Source organism: Sinohyriopsis cumingii, chromosome 6 (genome assembly GCF_028554795.1).
Source record: "Sinohyriopsis cumingii isolate HCF-2022 chromosome 6, ASM2855479v2, whole genome shotgun sequence".
NCBI classification, from domain to species: domain Eukaryota; kingdom Metazoa; phylum Mollusca; class Bivalvia; order Unionida; family Unionidae; genus Sinohyriopsis; species Sinohyriopsis cumingii.
Genome location: NC_142966.1, coordinates 37,523,102 through 37,541,862, shown reverse-complemented (window position 1 = coordinate 37,541,862; position 18,761 = coordinate 37,523,102). Strand labels below are relative to the sequence as shown.

The window sequence follows — 18,761 nt, the reverse complement described above, 5'->3', positions numbered from 1 at the left end:
ATACCTGGGGTACTCCTATGAAAACTAAGACTGAGATTTATATGGGCAATAAATAGGGTAAAAACACCAAAACAAATATACCTGATGTACAAGTATATTAAAAACAAATGTCACTGGAAAAGCTATGTTATTCAACACAATTGTCAATGTCAACCAACATGTTTGGGGGCATCTGTTTGCTGAAAAAAACATGCATGAAAGGCATACCATAATAAAATTTCTTCATAATTATGCAAAACAATAATTTAACTAACCTGTGTGGTACTTGTTGATTTGGTAGCAACTGACTTGTTATTCATTTCACAAGGCATCTGTGATGTGGAGTTATTGCCACTGGTATTGGTCATCACTGATTTTGTACTGACAGCCTTGTTAGTCATATCACCAGATAATCGTGATGTTGAGTTATTGGCATTAGTATTGGTCATCACTGATTTTGTGCTAACTGCCTTGTTAGTCATATCACCAGGTAATTGTGATGTAGAGTTACTGGTATTAGAATTAGTTAACACTGCTGTACCAGACATGGATGCTGAGGAAGCTTCTGTACTGAATACAGCAGATACTGATGCTGTTGCAGCTGCAGCTAAATCTGTGTTACTACCAAGCTCCAGTGAGTGGCGGTGCTGTTGAACTGGTGGGGAATTTCTGGAAGGAACATCTGTATAGGAATGGCGTTTTTGCTGGTGGGGCAACTGCTGGGCTGAACTTGATGGTGGCAAACCCTGTAATAATGAAGGCATGGCTCCTCCATCCCCACCATGCCTTTCTAGTGGCTGCTGAATTGACAGAGCCCGAGTATTACTGAAACAAAATAACATTTTCTTATTACAAGGAAATCATCTTAAGGAAATAACATCTATACTAATCCAAATTAATTAACAACTCTTTTACTGTAAGTCATGATTTCTCTAAGTCATAATTATCAATTTATTTATACTAATGAAATATTTGCTAACATTTCACAAAGACAAAAGGAAAAACTAAAATGACAACTAGAGAAAACAAGAGTCACTTTTGAGTGAGTGAGTATGTATGTATGTATTGTTATGACTGTTTGCTACAGTTCTTTCAGTCATAACATATTCTGGGTTCGCCTGGTACTGGCTTGAGGTGAAATGAATGTAGCATTTTGATTGTGGTGTTTGTATTGATATTTCTATACAATAAAAGGTTAGAATGACAGAGGAGATTATAGAGAAGAACGAAGAAATGTGTGCTATTTATGTTGTAAATAAATACAGAATAAATTATGTTTTACTTTTTATTGTGTTCTCTTATTTCCTTTTTCTAATACTGACAAGATCACAATTACACTGACATACACAATAATAATTTTACTTCATGACCATACATTTTCTATACAACATAAGCCAAACAAGATTATTTTTTAATACACAAGTGTTAATGTTTATTTTAAGAAACAACAATTTTAGCATAAATACTTTTATAAACTAAATTTGATATAATGAAGATTATGTTTCTATAACATCAAAGTATAATTCTATTGGTGGTGGATTGTACTAACCCGATTTATAGAAATTCTGTAAAATAAAACCTTTAAATGAAATCTGGGTAATTCCGAATTTTTAGACAAAATCTGAAATCTGTAAAATCAAAATTAAAATAAAATTGTGAAACTGGCATAGCAGTATGTATGCCTGCATGTATGTATGTACTTTAAAATTTGTTCAGTCACAGTGACCTTGATCTCTTGATTCCAAAATCAATCAACTTCTTCCTACGCCAAGTGCAAGCCATCAATAAAGTTTGCTATCTGTAAATGATGGAGAACTTGAATAATTCTGCAGAAACCATTTCCCTCCTTTCAGTCACAGTGACCATGACCCTTGACCTTCGTTAGCAAGGACCTAGTTTCATTTACAAGACAGCCACTTCAATTTTTCTCATGATGCACTTCTTTCAAACTGGGGTATTCTCTCTATATGTTACTATCACTATGCAGTTAAGAAACAATTCATATGATATGCCAGTTTGACTTGCCCTGTCATGTCTACTTCAAACCTTCAAGAAAGGGTAAGTTTGCAAAGACTGGCATCAAATTTTACCAAGGTGGTAAAAGAATAAAATATCAAAGAATGGTACAGTCAGCCGATCACAGGTGTAATGTGTCTGAGGTCAGAGATCTGTATTAACTAGAGGTAGTACCAGAGGTCACCAACTGACTGGTTTCATTACAAGCAGCAAAGCCATCATCTCCAATACCTCATAACCACTTAAACAGAACAAATTTATGGGGAAAGTCTCAAGATATGAAAAGCAATACTTGCATCATAACAAATTTTAAAATAATTCCAAATCCAAAGGGGATCTAAACTGGTGATTACCATATATGCTCATGTACAAATCGGCAGGTCCAACTGCAAACCCGCCCCCCCCCAACAAGCCAGATCTGGAAGATCAGGGTCTATGTTGTTTGTTGTATTGATTAGACCTAACTCCATAGATCCAGATCTGCCTATACATTATGTGACAGCAGATCTGGATTTGTGCAATTTGCAGCTGGATTTGAGTGAGTATATACGGTACACAAAATGTCATGATGTATACAATGCATATTCATATTTGCAGTAGTAGCAAATGAAACAATAGACAGTTATTATAAAAAATCAAATTCTGTGAAGGCATTAAACAATGTTCTATGGTTTGTAACTGTACCATATTTGATGGCAGATATTTCAAAGGTGTTCATGCCATTATGCCTGTGTCAAATTTAGTCAGTTCACAAGAAAGGCAATTATGCCAGGATTTTGGGGGAGGACTGTCAAACTGCTCTTCTTAGAAAATAGGTTGCACACAGTTAACAATAATATTTACCCATTTTTCCCATTTACTAAATTCTTTGCAGGTTCATTCAGCTGGAAAAAAAAAAATACAAATGTAACTGACCAAGACAAAAACAGTGGGCATCATTCCCATGAACTATTAACACCTACTTATTGGAGTGCAAATAAAAATTCTAAAAATATTTTTTTTAAAAATTAAAAATAGCATCCAGTCATGTATCGCATATCACTGAAAAAACAATAATGTACAAACATGCTTGTCTTCTAACAAATTTTTAAAAACATTTTCAAAAGGTGAAATACACAAAGACAGAAGAAGGGGGAGAATATAAAATGGAAAGACAGTTTATAGATGAGGAAAATCATACAGGAAAGTGTGATAACCACAAAGTCCAAGGATAAGAAGGATAGTATCTAAAGCATCAGGCTGTGTCACATTCCAACCCATGAGTAAAGGTATCATGAATCCTATCAATTTCCAGAATCTAACAGGTTATCCAAATAATTAAAGTGCTGGCAGATCTGGGTCTCTGCAGTTCATTAGGAGTAATCAATAGAACAAATAACACAGACCACGGTCTGATCTTGAAGATCTGGTTCTATGTTGTTTGCAGTTGAGCCAGACATATAACTGAGTATGCACATTTTTTTATTTTTCATCTTGTGCACCTGTTTTATGGTCAGAAGACCTGGTTTAGCATGATATCCTACCTGCAACTAATCCAATTTCAGCATGATATCCTACCTGCAACTAATCCAATTTCAGCATGATATCCTACCTGCAACTGTTTTATGGTCAGAAGACCTGTTTCAGCATGATATCCTACCTGCAACTAATCCAATTTCAGAAACAATCCCAATCTAATAAAACAACCTAGAACTAATTAGAATTGTATCTGTTTCTGCGACAAGACTGAAAAAATCTTTTAATAAATAAAACGACAACTCTGATTTCCCTAGTTTTGGTCAGAGGTCATTGTTTCTTGTCTAACATTACAAACATGTATCAGAACGAATTTGTGACCAAGATTATGATATCCCACATGTGAGCTATGCTGCAGACTCTGGCCAATTTCTCAATAATAATTACAGATTACTAAGCCTAACCAATGAAGAAATCTGATTCCAAATTTGTAAAGAGCAGTGATGATAAGAAAAATCATTCTGAGACTGAAAGAGAATTAGGTCTTTGTATGTAATGGCTAAATGATCAAATGCCAATTAAGCATGTAACTGCCACAAAATAAATGTAAATAGACAAATGACCCAAAAACTTCTGGCAAAAACCAAGTGGTATGCTTGGATTTAATGTACTTAATTCATTTTTATTGAACACTATAATATTATTTTCATTCAAAAACAAATATTAATGCATCAAATTGTTACAGAAACTGAATTCATTTATTCATTCTTTCATATTCTGTAATAATTGTTTTTGTATTCAGCACAATCCCATTACAAATGAACAAAGCTGTGTTTCATATAACAATAGCTGCAAGTGCCAGGAAAAATCAGCATGGTATCTTAAAGAATGAATCAATGATTAATTAATTAAAACAGATACTCATCCACAAACAGCCAGATCAGAATAAAAATATTCTCTGCCATAATGAAGCCTTTCATTCAAGAAGGACAACTGTTTCTAAATGATGTTTCCTCTTATTATAAATTTTAAAAAAATCACTGCTTATTACTTTTCAAATGAATTTTGAAATTAAAGAGTAAATTTTGATGCAAACAATTATTGATAAAATTGCACAAGGCAAATAAATCTTTACATATTTCAATAATTATATTTGGTACAACAGGATTTTATTACCATAACTGTGTCAATAAAAACCTGTTCAAAATCTGTAACATAAACGAGAATGCCAAAATTCCATGAAGTTAAATAAATGCAAAATTTACATGAAATCTTTTTTTTTTTATAACCAAAGCAAAATATACAAAAACAGGCATTTCTGTTTAATGAATGATAAACAGAGGTAACACTCCATGTATGTACCTTAAAATATAGCAGAAACATGATAAGAGTTATGAGCAATTGGTGCATCTGAGATGATCTACTAAAGAATTGCACTATAGACTAAATATTGGTAAGCAGCCATTTTCCTACAAAAAAGAAAAGATTGTTTGCTGCCAATGTCTTATTGTAACTATTCTATTTTATTTAGGATGCCTACTTCAACAAAAGATATCGGGAATATTCCAATTCTGTCTCCTTTCTTGCCTTCTAACCAGTTGTCATCTACTCTTCGTATCACAGTCAAAACTTCATCCTGGAAAAAGTAAAATTTGCAATGAACTATTGAACAATGGATACAGATAAGTAGACACATGGATGTGCAATATTGTTATTATCTAATCATATACAAAAAGATGTAAAGTTGTTGTTGTAAGGTTTAACGCCATTTTTCAGCACAAGATAGGCTATACATGGTGGCCAGTATAATTGGTGAAGGAAGAACCCTGGAAAACCCCGGGAAGAACCACAGACCCACAAGAAGCTACTGGCAGGCTTTCTCACATACCCACGCTAGCTGAGCCTGAGACTCGAACTCACGCAGACAGAGGTGAGAAGGCAGTGATCCGTAATGGTGAGCGCTTTAGACCACTCAGGGCCCCCCATGTAAAGTACTGGTCTAGACATTTTTGAAAATAATGTTTCTTTCCCATGTAATTTCATTATTTTTACCTTAATCCTTTTCATCCATATTGGGGCACAGTGCAGGAACATCTCTCTGCCATCAGTTCATCAGTTGAAGAAAGGAAATTTTAGGTAAATTATGTTTCTCCAACAATACTTACCTCATCACATAAATGTTTGCCAAAGAAAGAGGGTGACAGACAAGATTCAGCTTGTATCTCTAATATTAATGTGATCAGAGAACATATCTGAGGGAGAAAGCAATTTTTAAGTAAATGCTTTGTGAAATTTATTCAAATTCTGTTGAGGAAGTTTTGAGAAGTCATATAAAAGTTAATGTATGGGGGAAGGGGCGATAGTGGCTATATCTATTCATGGCTAGGAATCCTATGTACAAATTCAAGACAACCTGATGCAGACTAGGATACCCTTTGTAAAATTTGGTCCACAACTGGTATAATGGTTTATGAAAGGCTGAATATGGCAAATGCTCACAGATGCACAGAACATGATACACTAACCATGATGTGTGCAGAGAAAAATTAACAGAAGCACAGCACATAAAAAACTAACCATGTATGAAAAATCATATAAGCTCACCTGACCCTGTGACCAAGTGAGCTAAAAATCGTCACCATAATTATCAATTTTGTAAATAGAGGGCAACTGCTACAATAGTTGCACTTTTTGGATATTCAAACTTCAATTTTGTATGCAGTAAGTAGAGTGCAACTGCTACAATAGTTGCACTTTTTGGATATTCAAACTTTTTGACCCCTCCACCTACCCTGATAAAACAAAATATTTGTGTACTTTATGCAAATATAAATAAATTTTTATTCATACAAGAAAATGTAATTTTAAATATTAGTCCAAAGATGTCTGTGTAATGCTACTGCAATAAGATTAGTCCGTATTTTTTATGACAGTGAGTATTCAATCGATATAAGCTATTTTGTTCAGAAAAGTTCATACATGCCAAACCATAGAGATGTATAACCGTAATCTAAGCGGCAACAAAGTATAAAATGAGGGTGAGAAGTGTTACTAATATATTGCATGTAATAGATAGAATAAATGGTATGAAGAATGCACTTTTACTTTTACTACTTTTGCAGCTGGTTAAAGGTCTTGCAAGTAACAAGCAAAATCCATGCAGATTGGCACCAGAATAAAAATATGTCTAACTTTCTGCTCAGTGATCTTAAAGTCAACTCTACAAATCCTGTAATTCGCATGGTATGTGTTAAACCCGATTGCTGTATTACATTACTTCATATTCTTTTTTTCTTTAAATTTCTAAAGCACTATTGATTTGTCCCTTTTCTGATCTGATTTGTTTTAAAGTTTAAAATGATTGATCACTTCTCATATTTTTCAGTCATGTAACAAGAATGAGTCAAATTTATAAGACCCACTTAACCAACATCTTGTGACATTATATAAGTACAGTCTGGTCCTATAACCAAATCCTCTTCATCAGTACTTTGAATCTGCAGATGTATTTTCAATCTGAAGAAACCCGCTTTCTTGGAAATTTGTTATAAACAGAATATAATGATAGCACAAGGAAAGTACATGATGGTCTGCAATGGACAAGTGTACTCTTGCTATTGTTATACATCAGCCTTTGTTTCTACAGTATTCTAATATTTATATATTTGGGATTTAATAGATAATAATAGTAAAAATGACAAACAACATTTTATCATTTTATTCTTTATTTTGTTAAGTTTAATCATTTAAATCACAGGCAAGCACAATTCAATGAAAAACATGGATGGATAGACAGAACAATTATAACATCCTTGATGCTTTTGACAAAGCACGGTTGCTAAAAACAAAAACGAAGGTTTGGCATAATTCAGTTGTACCTGCAGACTATGTTATCAAAGATATTTAACTTTCATAACCTTATACAAAAAAATCTACATTCTGACATATGCCACCACAGTCATTATCATTTAAAGACAATTCTGATGCAGTCATTGGGCAATTATTGTTTTTAAACTAACCTAAAAACTGGAAGGGAAGTCTGGGGGTCTGATTGGATTGTACCCATATAACTGGGGTGCCATGGTGTTTCAAATTATTTCAAGAAATATAAACCATCTATGCTGCTTTCCTGGCACTATTTTCATTCTTGATACTATCGTTTGTTTTAACAAACCTCCAACACTTTGCTTTTTATTTGCTTTCAATTCCAACCTTAAAACTTCATTATGAAGAGGAAGTGAAAAACACTGAATTTTTAACTAATGTACAAAAAATAAATACTATCGTTTGTTTTAACAAACCTCCAACACTTTGCTTTTTATTTGCTTTCAATTCCAACCTTAAAACTTCATTATGAAGAGAAAGTGAAAAACACTGAATTTTTAACTAATGTACAAAAAATAAATATATTCAAACTTGCACACCTCTCTAATGTCACTTTTCCATGCTATTAAAAGTGTTAATTCATATCCTACTGACAGAAGGTGCAGTATACTTCTCCTGGAACAATAATTTTTCAGAAAAAAAGTCTGAGCATTTTGCCATCAATTTCCAGATCAATCCATTCCCATTTCCATATATTTTTAACACCTTGATAGATATCTCTGAAACTTCTTTACTCCTTTCAACTAAGCTGTTTGTCACCACACTGGTGCTGTTTCTTTGTGTTTGAACACAGAAGAAAACCAACTAATTATGACTACTTGTGGGGCTGTAGACTCGATCTGCAGACATATTCAGCCACTGATTGCCTGAACTCTAACCTAGTGGCACATACAGATGGAACAGCATATACCCCCCACCTCCTTTTCTCACCTAATTTATGCGAATCTCAGGAACCCTCCTAAACAGAACAAAAAAACAACAAAGAACAAAGCAGAAATATGTAAAATAGTTTCAAGAATAAGTTACCTTCTTAAAACAGAGGCAATCCTTTTCTTTTTCATCTTTCATCTCAAAATCATAGAGGGCTTTACATTGTGGTAGTGTGGCTGGCAATGGCACAATAACCTGAAGGCAAAAATTTCAATTTCTTTATGGCCCTTTTGTAAGACTAGAGTGAATTTTACCATGACTTATGTCAGGAAAATATGTAGCTGTAGCAGTATTGTTTATATAAATACTCCGTCTTCCATTCAATTTCTGTAAATATTTGACTTTCATCTGGCCAATAATAGTTGATACTTTTCATTGATGCACTCTCCTCATCAGTCACAAACTGCATGTCTGTACAAAATAGCCAATATATTTTTAGCATGACTCAATTATATGTTAATTCTGCATCATTACATTTTTGTGAAGAAACCTTGCCATATACACAGATTTATACATTACAGAAACCTTGCCATATACACAGATTTATACATTAAAGGATTAATATGTCAATAAAAGCATGTTCTATATCTTTATTTCACTCTGTTGTAACTTTTGTGTGTGTAACTTCTGGGGTTTTATTTAAATTACAGTAAGTACTTTCCCATCAATAGTCCTCGAGTTATCTATGGAGCAATCATTCCAAAAATAAGTCACCCTAAATACAGAAGAGTTAGGGGTTCTTTTCAAGGGCCATACTTACAAGCTTTCAAGAAAATATAAAACAAGAGCTACTTCCACAGCTCATTATAGCAAATTCACCCAGCTTCATTATATATCCTTTCTCATCCCCTCTCACCACTCCTCCACAGAATGAGTATGACTACGGGGTTGTAAACCAAAATCCATTAAATATATTATATGCCCTTCCATTATGACTCTATGTATGTAGTTTAGTCAAAAAATATTCTAAATGTCACTGTAATTATAATTTGTATATTTGATTTCTAACCCCATTCCATGGACTATTGGGGAGGAGAGAAACATGACCACTGAGTAGAATGACATAATAATAAAAGAGACCCTAAAATTTGTCCCCTATCACACATGGTTAACACAAAGGTAACAAATGTACAAAGTTTGTAGACATTTTCTCAGACAGTGAGACAGAAGAATGGAAAGACAGACTGAGGGCTTCACAATATTCCTCATAGTAAAGTGTGGTAATAAATATGCAATCATGCTAGGCTAAGACACCAGCATGCAATTTGTATCAGCTCATTCTGGTGGTTGAAACTTTATTTTATTGGCAGTCTGGGATTCTTCAGTTTCAAATATATAAAAAAGAACACCAGGGCTTCATGCAGAACCCATAACCAATGCATCACTGTAAAATGTGTAATCTCAACTCAAGATCCAAAAGCTGAAGAAAAAAACCAAAGGATATAAAAAGGGGGTTCAGGTGCCATAACTTGTCTAAATAACCGGATAAAATAATATACATCCTTAATGGTCTCATCAACATAAAGGTGCATGATAAATCTTGTTGAAATCCTTCATTTTTCATAAACCAATGTAACGAGGATATAGGCAGTCAGGGGGCATAACTTGTATAAATAACACTGATGGATACGGATATCAAACTCCTTCATGGTCTCATGAATATAAAGCAACATATGAAATTAGGCTCAAATCCAACAATCTTTGCTAGAGTTGTTGTGCAAATACCACCAAAATCAATCAAGGCTTCATCAGTATGAATATGCATACCAAAACATTGTGACCAGTTTTGCTTAAAGGTGCCTGGAACTATTTACAGAATTGGTTGGCTTGATCAAGAAAACATCTATATGATACTTTTCTATGTAAATGTACATCTACATTTCAGTTGGATGAGTAAATACACTTCCTGATATGACAATTTCAATCAATATTTTTCTACTTTAAAGCTAGTCTGCATTCAAACTGTACAATTAAGAACATACCTTAATATGACCTGTAAATGCCTATTTATTTACTTATTTATACAGAAAAAGCTTCATTTACTCCAATACCAACCTGTACATAGCTGGCTGGGAAGAATCCATATTGTCCATTAAGCTCCCCATGGTACCAGTTTTCATCTATTTGTTTCCGAAGCAAGATTGAATCACCCTTTTTAAACGTGAGATCCCTGGGAAAACAAACAATAAACCTATGCTAACGAAAGAAAGAAAAAAATGATGTAAGGGCATATGATGTCTTTTCAAGCCACCACTATCACAACAAACATCACCATAATGAGATTTTTCTAGGTTGAACGAAAATGGAACCTTGGCTCATCATTTACAGAACAAAAGGCCCAATTGGGCCTGATATTGCTCACCTGGCTTACATTACTTAATTGCTGACCATTTCACAAAGAATGCATCTGAAGTAGTGTAAAAACACATGCAATGTAAACTAGAACAAAACATTTAGATCATGTTCATTTTTACCTATTTTACTCTAAATATATATATTTTCTCTCAAGATGAAGGCATATTTAATATGCCTAGTTTCTTGGTTGTAAGAAATGATGATGACAGACCCAACAAATTGCACATATGACTTCATGAGTGGTTGTTGTTGTTATTGTTGTTGGGTTTAACGCCATTTTTCAGCACACGATAGGCTATACATGGCGGCCAGTATTAATGGTGGACGAAGAACCCGAGAAAACCCCAGAAAGAACCACCGACCCACGAGAAGCTACTGGCAAGCTTTCTCACATAACCACATTGGCCGAATCGGAGACTCGAACCCACACAGACAGAGGTGAGATGGCAGTGATCCGTAACGGAGAGCACTTTAGAGCACTCGGCCATACGGGGCCCATTCAGGAGTGGTAAGAACCCAGTCCATTAGATAAAAGCTCACCTCATTAATATGCATTATTGAAACATTCAAAGATAATGATAATATAAGTATATATTCCACCTTAGACCAAAATCAGACCACAATTGTGGCTTCTAGAGTGGCGACAAGCTCAATCAGATTCAATGTAACCTCATTATTATTCATGAACCCTGCTCATTATCAAATTAATCACACATCTTCAAAATAGAAGCCAATATTTCAGGTTGGAACAAAACTGTATCAGAAATATGGCTACAAAGAGTGGTAAGAAGCTGCCAGTCAGATGCAAGATGACCTCATTGATATGTGTGCATATCACTAAATATCAAACTTATACAATATCTTGATGATATAAGTATATATGCTAAGTCAGATCAAAATCAGAATAGAAATATGGCTTCCACTGCGGTAACAAGCTCTGCTTATCTGATACAAAATCACCTTCTTAATATGCTTTACTTCACGAATCAAACCCATCTGAAATCTCAATTGTATAAACATATATTCCAAGTCTGATCAAACTGGATTCAAAATCTGGCCTCAATAGTGGAAACAAGGTTAGCACATTCATGATACAAGATTGCATTTCAAGTCAAATCAAAATCTGATATACTGAGGGTAGTAAGTTCTTTCAATACTATAGAATCAATTAATCTTGTTTACAAATTAGCATACTGCAGAACATCTTTACTCATGTGTGTGTGTGTGTACATATATATATATATATATATATATATATATATATATATATATATATATATATATATATATATATATATATATATATACACATACACACACACACAAACACAGACATAGGCCCAGGGCTGGTGACTAACAAAAATCACAAGCCCCGACTCAAATTCCATAGGCACGTATTCTATAAGCACAAAACTGCCCCTTTTGTATTATTATTTGCCACAACACGTTGTGATCGCTACACTGAATATGTGTGTTTATTTGGTTCTTAAAATTTTTTCATGTCAAACAATGTTTTCCCCAGGTCCTAAGGCCAGCCATAGTCTAACTGCTCTGTCCTTTTTACTCAGTGGATCAACAGTGTTTGTGTTATTAGCATCTAAAATGTGTCTTGATTTCTACAGTTTCTATTTATTACTTTTGTTGTTCATAGGTGTCACTTAGTATGTTTAACCACTGTTTCATTACACTTGTGTAAGCATGAGCAAGAAACAGCTGAATTATTTTTCATTAAACTTTAACTTGAAACATCTTGAACAATGCAACAGCACTTAAACAAAGCCATTTAAAAATACTTACTCAAGTGGTTTTGCCAAAATCATTTTTTATTCGGGCCTTCCTATTTGTCTCAACTCAGCCAAAGGACAGTCAGATTTTAATCAACAACACAAAAACCTACATGACCACACTTAACTACTTTTGTTTTGCTACAATGTCCGCAGTGTAGTGGTTTTTAGCGATGTCTAACACTGGGGCATCATGCCAAAGACATGTAGTATTATTCCCATTCACTCACATTATCCTGACACCAGGCCGACCAGTCCTAACACTAACCTATTAATGCTGAGCGCCTAGTGAAGCAGCTCATATACCATTTTTATAAGTCTTTGGTATGACTCAACCAAGGATCCAGCACAATGGCTATATATATATATATATATATATATATATATATATATATATATATATATATATATATATATATATGTAGGTGGGTATGTTTATGTATGTATGTCTTATCTGCCCAATAATGGGTTTATGATACCAATTAAATGCATGTTAATAAGAACGACAAAAAACTTATGGAAGATAAATCCTTCCTAATAAACGTAAACATCAAGTACTACAAGACAAAAGATAAAACAATGTTAAGTACAAAGAACTGTAAACAAAATATGGAAGATAAACCCTTCCAAATAAAAGTACATTTGAGCTACTACAAGATAAGTATTGAGGGTGCAGTGGGGGTGGTTTTGGTTGAGGAATATGCAGTAGAAAGCATAAATGAGATATACAAAGATACATACACTAGTTTAATATTTTTGTCTCATCATAACCCCCCAATCTTAAAGGCTGCATACAGGAACCTTCACTGTCATCTATTCATCATCCTACAGCATCATGCACCAAATATCATCACCCTTCCTCAAATAATGTAGACCAAATATCATCACCCTTCCTCAAATAATGTAGACGGAATTCCCGTTATAAGAAATGCATATGAAAATGTTAGCTTTGACTGCCTCCAGGAATAGAAATTTCCTTGTCATCTACTCATCCATGTTAAATAACATACCAAATATGATTACTCTCCCCCAGTGTAGATGAGTTATCCACAAAAGTGCAGATATAACAAAATAAAATGTATACAAACCCATTGTCTTTTGCATCATAGTTGAACAGTGCTCTAGCACATGGTTGGCTTCCAATTTGACTCTACATGAAAATTTAAGAACAAATATTTAAATGAAGTGATCTTTGTTAGTTTCGAACATATCCAATCGGAGATAGTACTAAACTAAAATGACAATATAATGATCTAATACAAGTTTGAAGTTTTTTCATGTAAATTCAATGCCATTTCTTTTAAAGAACTATTTAAAATAAAAACAGAAAGTCAACTGCCTTACACTGCCACAACTTTTGACATCACAAAGACAGTGCTTTCTTCAACATAACAAATTTATTAAATTAAGCAAATTTTATTGAAGCATTTGACATTCAACAGCAGTCATTAGGACATACTATATGTATACCTGTATACTATGTATATGTATACCTGTACACTATGTGTATGTATACCTGTACAGAAATTACATATGAAAAAATATATCAAAATTAATCAATGTTTTTTTAATGACATGTTGATAAAGATCTGATCGAAGTTCCATTTCTGGAACAACATCTGAATGAGGCATCATTTCCAGATTTGGCAATATGATACAGAATTAAAGAGAAATACCCAAACTAAGCCAAGAGTGTTTTTTTTAAAAACAAAGTCATTGAAATTTTTAAAACTTAAGTTCAAATTTTAATAAGAACCTGTCTTGTTTGTCTGCTGCCAGGCTGAGATCCTGTTCCACTAGAGTTGTCATTCTTCCTGCCTGGAGAGCGTGAACGGTGATTTGTCACTATGGCTGTATTGTGTTGTTTTAGTCCTTCCAGTAGGCGCACTAACAAGATGTTAGTAGGTAGATCTTCAACGTTTTCCTGGACTTGATACCTGCACTCAGGACATCGCAGCTCATGCTTTGTGCTGACAATTTCATCTAGACACCTTCTGCAGAAAGTATGCTGACATGGCAGAACTTTGCTAGTGTGATTAAGGCGCTCAAGACAAACTGAGCACTCCAACAACTCATTCAATACTTGTTCATCCATTTATTTCTGAAAAATAAAACACACAGACATGCATAAAAAAACTGTTAATCACATTTTTATTTTCATTCATCGCTCTGCTGAGATCACTGTGCAAATAAACATCCTCCAATATCAACTCATCATTTTGAAAGGTAAACAGTGAAGAAAATTGAATGAAAATGCAGATGGACGCTTATTTGACAGAGATCATACAAATGAATTAACAGCTCAAAATATGACATTAGAAAGAATTTAATATTCTTTACTATTCCACATACTACAGTTTTGCACAAAGACACAAAAACCATATATCACTAGCATTTTGGCTCGAGCGGCAGAAACAAGTGGCCTATTTCACATTAATTTATTTTCAAATTATCTCTCCAGACTCATCACTAAAATGGAGTATTCATGGTTACTTCTCAGCTGTTTGAAAGATTTAGTAACCTTCTTAGTGTACCAATATAGATTCCTACAGACAAGTCACCAAATGAATATTGAATACTATTGTTTATCAACACTGATAGAAACAACTGAGCATGTTTCTCATGTACTTTGGATGCAGCATTGCATATAGGATCTGAGAGGCAGTGGACACTTTGTCCCTCACCCTCCAGATTTGTGGGACACACATTTTAAAAGGAAAAATGTAGTACATAATGTACAAGAAGTGCTAAGGATGAGATAATTTTACTTGCTTCAACAGTTCTGCCACCTTAACTTTGTCACATTTTCCTTGGACATTTATAATTTTTCACAATAAACATTTTGTTGCGCTCTGCAGTTTCATATTTTGCATATGGTTAGGATTTTAAAGAAAAAGAATTTCCCTGGCTTTCCTCACTGGTTATTTAAAAAAGACATTGTATATCTTAGGTATAATTCAAAGAACCTTTAATTCCCTTTATTTTGGTATATGATTGATGGGTGTAATATCGGTTATAGAGTATACAGCTTGGCCTTACTCCAGATGTGCACCTTTCAAAAAAGTGCTAGCTCCACTTGGTCATTTTCACTTCCTGAACTTCAGTGGTAAATTGTATAAAAAAGAGCTGATAACTTTTTTTAACATTTTATATATTTGGTAATTCATTCATTGCACATTCAGAAGCTGGTATTTTCTAGTCTGTCAAAATTCATTTTCCCTATTTTAATAGCTGCTATGGATAGTGTACTTTAGACTAATTCAGGCTGAATTTTTTTTAGCACAAGGGAGCATTCATTTTAGTTAGCAGTGTGTTTAAATCATGTACAATTTCCAAAGAAATATCATCCACATTAAAAATGTAGCATAGAGGTATGCCACCATTCTCTCCATTGTGCATGTTTTAAATGCAAACAACTTCACCTTACATACGTCACTCTCTCAAAAGTACATAATAACTGGTGAACGCCCCCTTTAAACATTATGTTTGAATATATGGTTAACCTGAAATGTGCTGCAGGAAGTTCCCTAAAGGGATGTCCAGGCATTCCCTCCCATCAGCAGGGGTGGTTTAGTCAACCATGGTCCCTGACTGGTTTTGATGTCTTTATTAACTCAAGGATAATCACCATGTCTTGACAGTGAGAGGTTTATATACCCAAAGCCAGCAGTGCAGCTGGTAGCACTGCAATTTTGGTCATGTGACATATTCCTATTGTCAGAACCCATTATTGCAGCCACTATATTAAGTTGCAAGCTGAACTGATGCAGCCAGGTATCAAATGATACAAATGTCGTATAGCCAGGATTAGGCTAAAAAGGTTTTAAAAACATAAAAGCCAAACATTAAAGTTATGTGTTTAAAGAGGGGTATAAACAAAGAAATGACTAGATAACTCTTCTGAAATTTTATTATATTAAAATTACAACTACTTTGTTTTTTGAATTCTGCGGAAAAACAAAGTTAAATTTTGTAATGCTAATCATAAAACTGCAAGGCTATTAAAAGTTAATGGTGGAATTGTTGTCTATTAATATATTATGTTGATATTTTAAATTCGGGTCGGATTATGAGGTCACCCAATAAGTTAACAAAAGGATGAGTAATGTAGTCATATATGTTCCTGAGCTAAGCAAATAAAGTAATGTCTCAAAATGGTATCAAGTTCCAGTTCATTAATCAAATGTGCATTCTTCACAAGAAAAGGTTTCCATAGTGTTTGAAATGTAAAATACAGTTTGATCTAACTGGATTTATTCTCAGATTGTAACCTTGTTACCAAATGATCCATAGTTGGGTTCAATGTAGTCGGTGTACCTTGAACTATGATGTTTCTTCCCATAGTTATTCAGATCTTTTATTCTAAAGATTCTGTTACACAGATGACAGGACACTTGTAAAACATGTTTAATTTTATTGTGTCAGTCCAGAGACTGTCAATGATTAAATGATGCTACACATAAGACACATCACATGACTGTCCATAAAAGTCTGAAAATTCACAGGGTAAAAGAAAGCTGGAATTTCACATCATAGTTTGTTTTTATTCATCACAGTTTGTTTTTATTAAGTCATTTCAGCTGTTGTTATTTAAAAGTGAAAAGATAAATTGCCCCCACCACACACCCTTTTTCTAACATACTGTAATGCAGTTATGGAACGATATAATGGAAAATCATATGGTATCCCATTGAGAAAACAAAATGAATGTGACACCACCTGCATCATTCTAGAAGGTTATGCATGCATGTGTGTATGTGTGTGTATACATGTGCGTGGGGAGGGGCATGTGTGAAGAACAAACTGTACAATAACAGTGAATTTATAGTATACTGACTTTTGCTAAATTTGAGACAAAGAAGAAAGAGCAATGCATTGTTTGTATTATAGCCACTTTTCAATATATGTCATTATTATCTTTAAAATATAAAATTGCAAGAAATGTTAAAATATAACTACTTGAACATAAATTCCCTTGTAAGCATGAGTATTATGTAAAGAAAATCGATTTGTACACATCATTTATATAAACACATAAAAAGGTTTGATGTTGTTGTTGTTGTTGTAGGGTTTAACACCATTTTTCAGCACATGATAGGCCATACATGGTGGCCAGTATTAATGGTGGAGGAAGAACCCGGGAAAACCCCGGAAAGAACCACTGACCCACGAGAAGCTACTGGCAATCTTTCTCACATACCCACATTAGCCGAATCAGAGACTCGAACCCATGCAGACAGAGGTGAGATGGCAGTGATCCGTAATGGAAAGCGCTTTAGACCACTTGGCCACTCGGGGCCCCAAAAAGTTTGAAACAGATGGTAAGTTACACCACCTGAAGAAATGACCTAAATCGTCAGAGAAAGATTCAAAACGATCACATATCTAGACAGGGCTTTTATTAATCTAAAAGGTAAGTCAATGCATTAAAATTTTAATTTCATAAAACTGCTGTATGACGATGCCCGATTGTCATTTTTATTAGATTTCATTCATTAGATATATGTTTGGGCTGTGGGCTTATCTTTTGATTGAAATAGACGAATATTTCGATATTGGATTATTTTATCTCATCTTTATATGAGACAGGTTAACTTGGATAGGAAAATGGTGTACCCAAAATCAACAACATAACAGAAAGCAAGCCTGAAGATACTGGAAAGCCCATGTTAGCTAATTCAATACAATGATTAATACAGATTTAAAAAGTATGTGCAACAAGAATCATTTTTTGTCAATAATATCATATGCTCTTGTTGCATTCTCTGCATATAATGTTGAGGGCTATGGGGTGGTCAACAGAACCATGCAAAACAGATGTTTTGAAACAAAATATGTGACTTAAAAAAAAAAAAAGAACAAATATTTGTCTTCAAATAAATCATCTTATCTCCTATTTGGACATCATTCTAAAATCAGACATGGATTTCTGCAGATACATTTGACACTAGAAAATTTGAATTCTGATCTCACACTTGACTATTAAGAAATGGATGGTATTTGGTCAAGAATGGAGCATTTTCATGTTCCGTTAACATACATTTGAATTTGTTGCAATGTGACAGTAGTCGAGGTATGTCAAAGAAAGTTCAAGTAGATTCATGTTGGGGATATGTTTCTTGAACGAAATGAACCATTGCTTACAGTTCCAATAGGCATATTATATTTGTATTCATTTCGTTAAAGAATAATATTTCAACGTAACTCGATTTCGGCATTCCTGGCTTTCCAGCCAACTGAAATGTAGGCCAACGAAACTTGAAAAAGGTCCATCTTTTGTGAGAATTTGAATTTATTAGAGAAAAGACATCAGAGTGAGTAAAGTCTGGCTAAAACATTATGACTTTGTAGAAAAGC

At 34.0% G+C, this 18,761-nt stretch overlaps 1 protein-coding gene across 2 annotated transcripts in view; it reads right to left on the bottom strand.

Annotated features, from left to right (window-relative positions):
• LOC149796727 (E3 ubiquitin-protein ligase SH3RF1-like) overlaps positions 1-18,761 on the bottom strand; it is a 61,303-nt gene that overhangs the window by 41,655 nt on the left and 887 nt on the right. For both annotated transcript variants that reach the window (XM_089961376.1, XM_089961377.1), the window contains exons 2-8: positions 14,161-14,505; positions 13,493-13,554; positions 10,321-10,435; positions 8,362-8,460; positions 4,991-5,086; positions 2,839-2,879; positions 255-804 (exon numbers count right to left, since the gene is read on the bottom strand). In XM_089961376.1, the coding sequence (XP_089817502.1) occupies positions 255-804; positions 2,839-2,879; positions 4,991-5,086; positions 8,362-8,460; positions 10,321-10,435; positions 13,493-13,554; positions 14,161-14,499 (1,302 nt within the window). In that variant the 5' untranslated portion in view covers positions 14,500-14,505. The remainder of the gene's footprint in view (positions 1-254; positions 805-2,838; positions 2,880-4,990; positions 5,087-8,361; positions 8,461-10,320; positions 10,436-13,492; positions 13,555-14,160; positions 14,506-18,761) is intronic.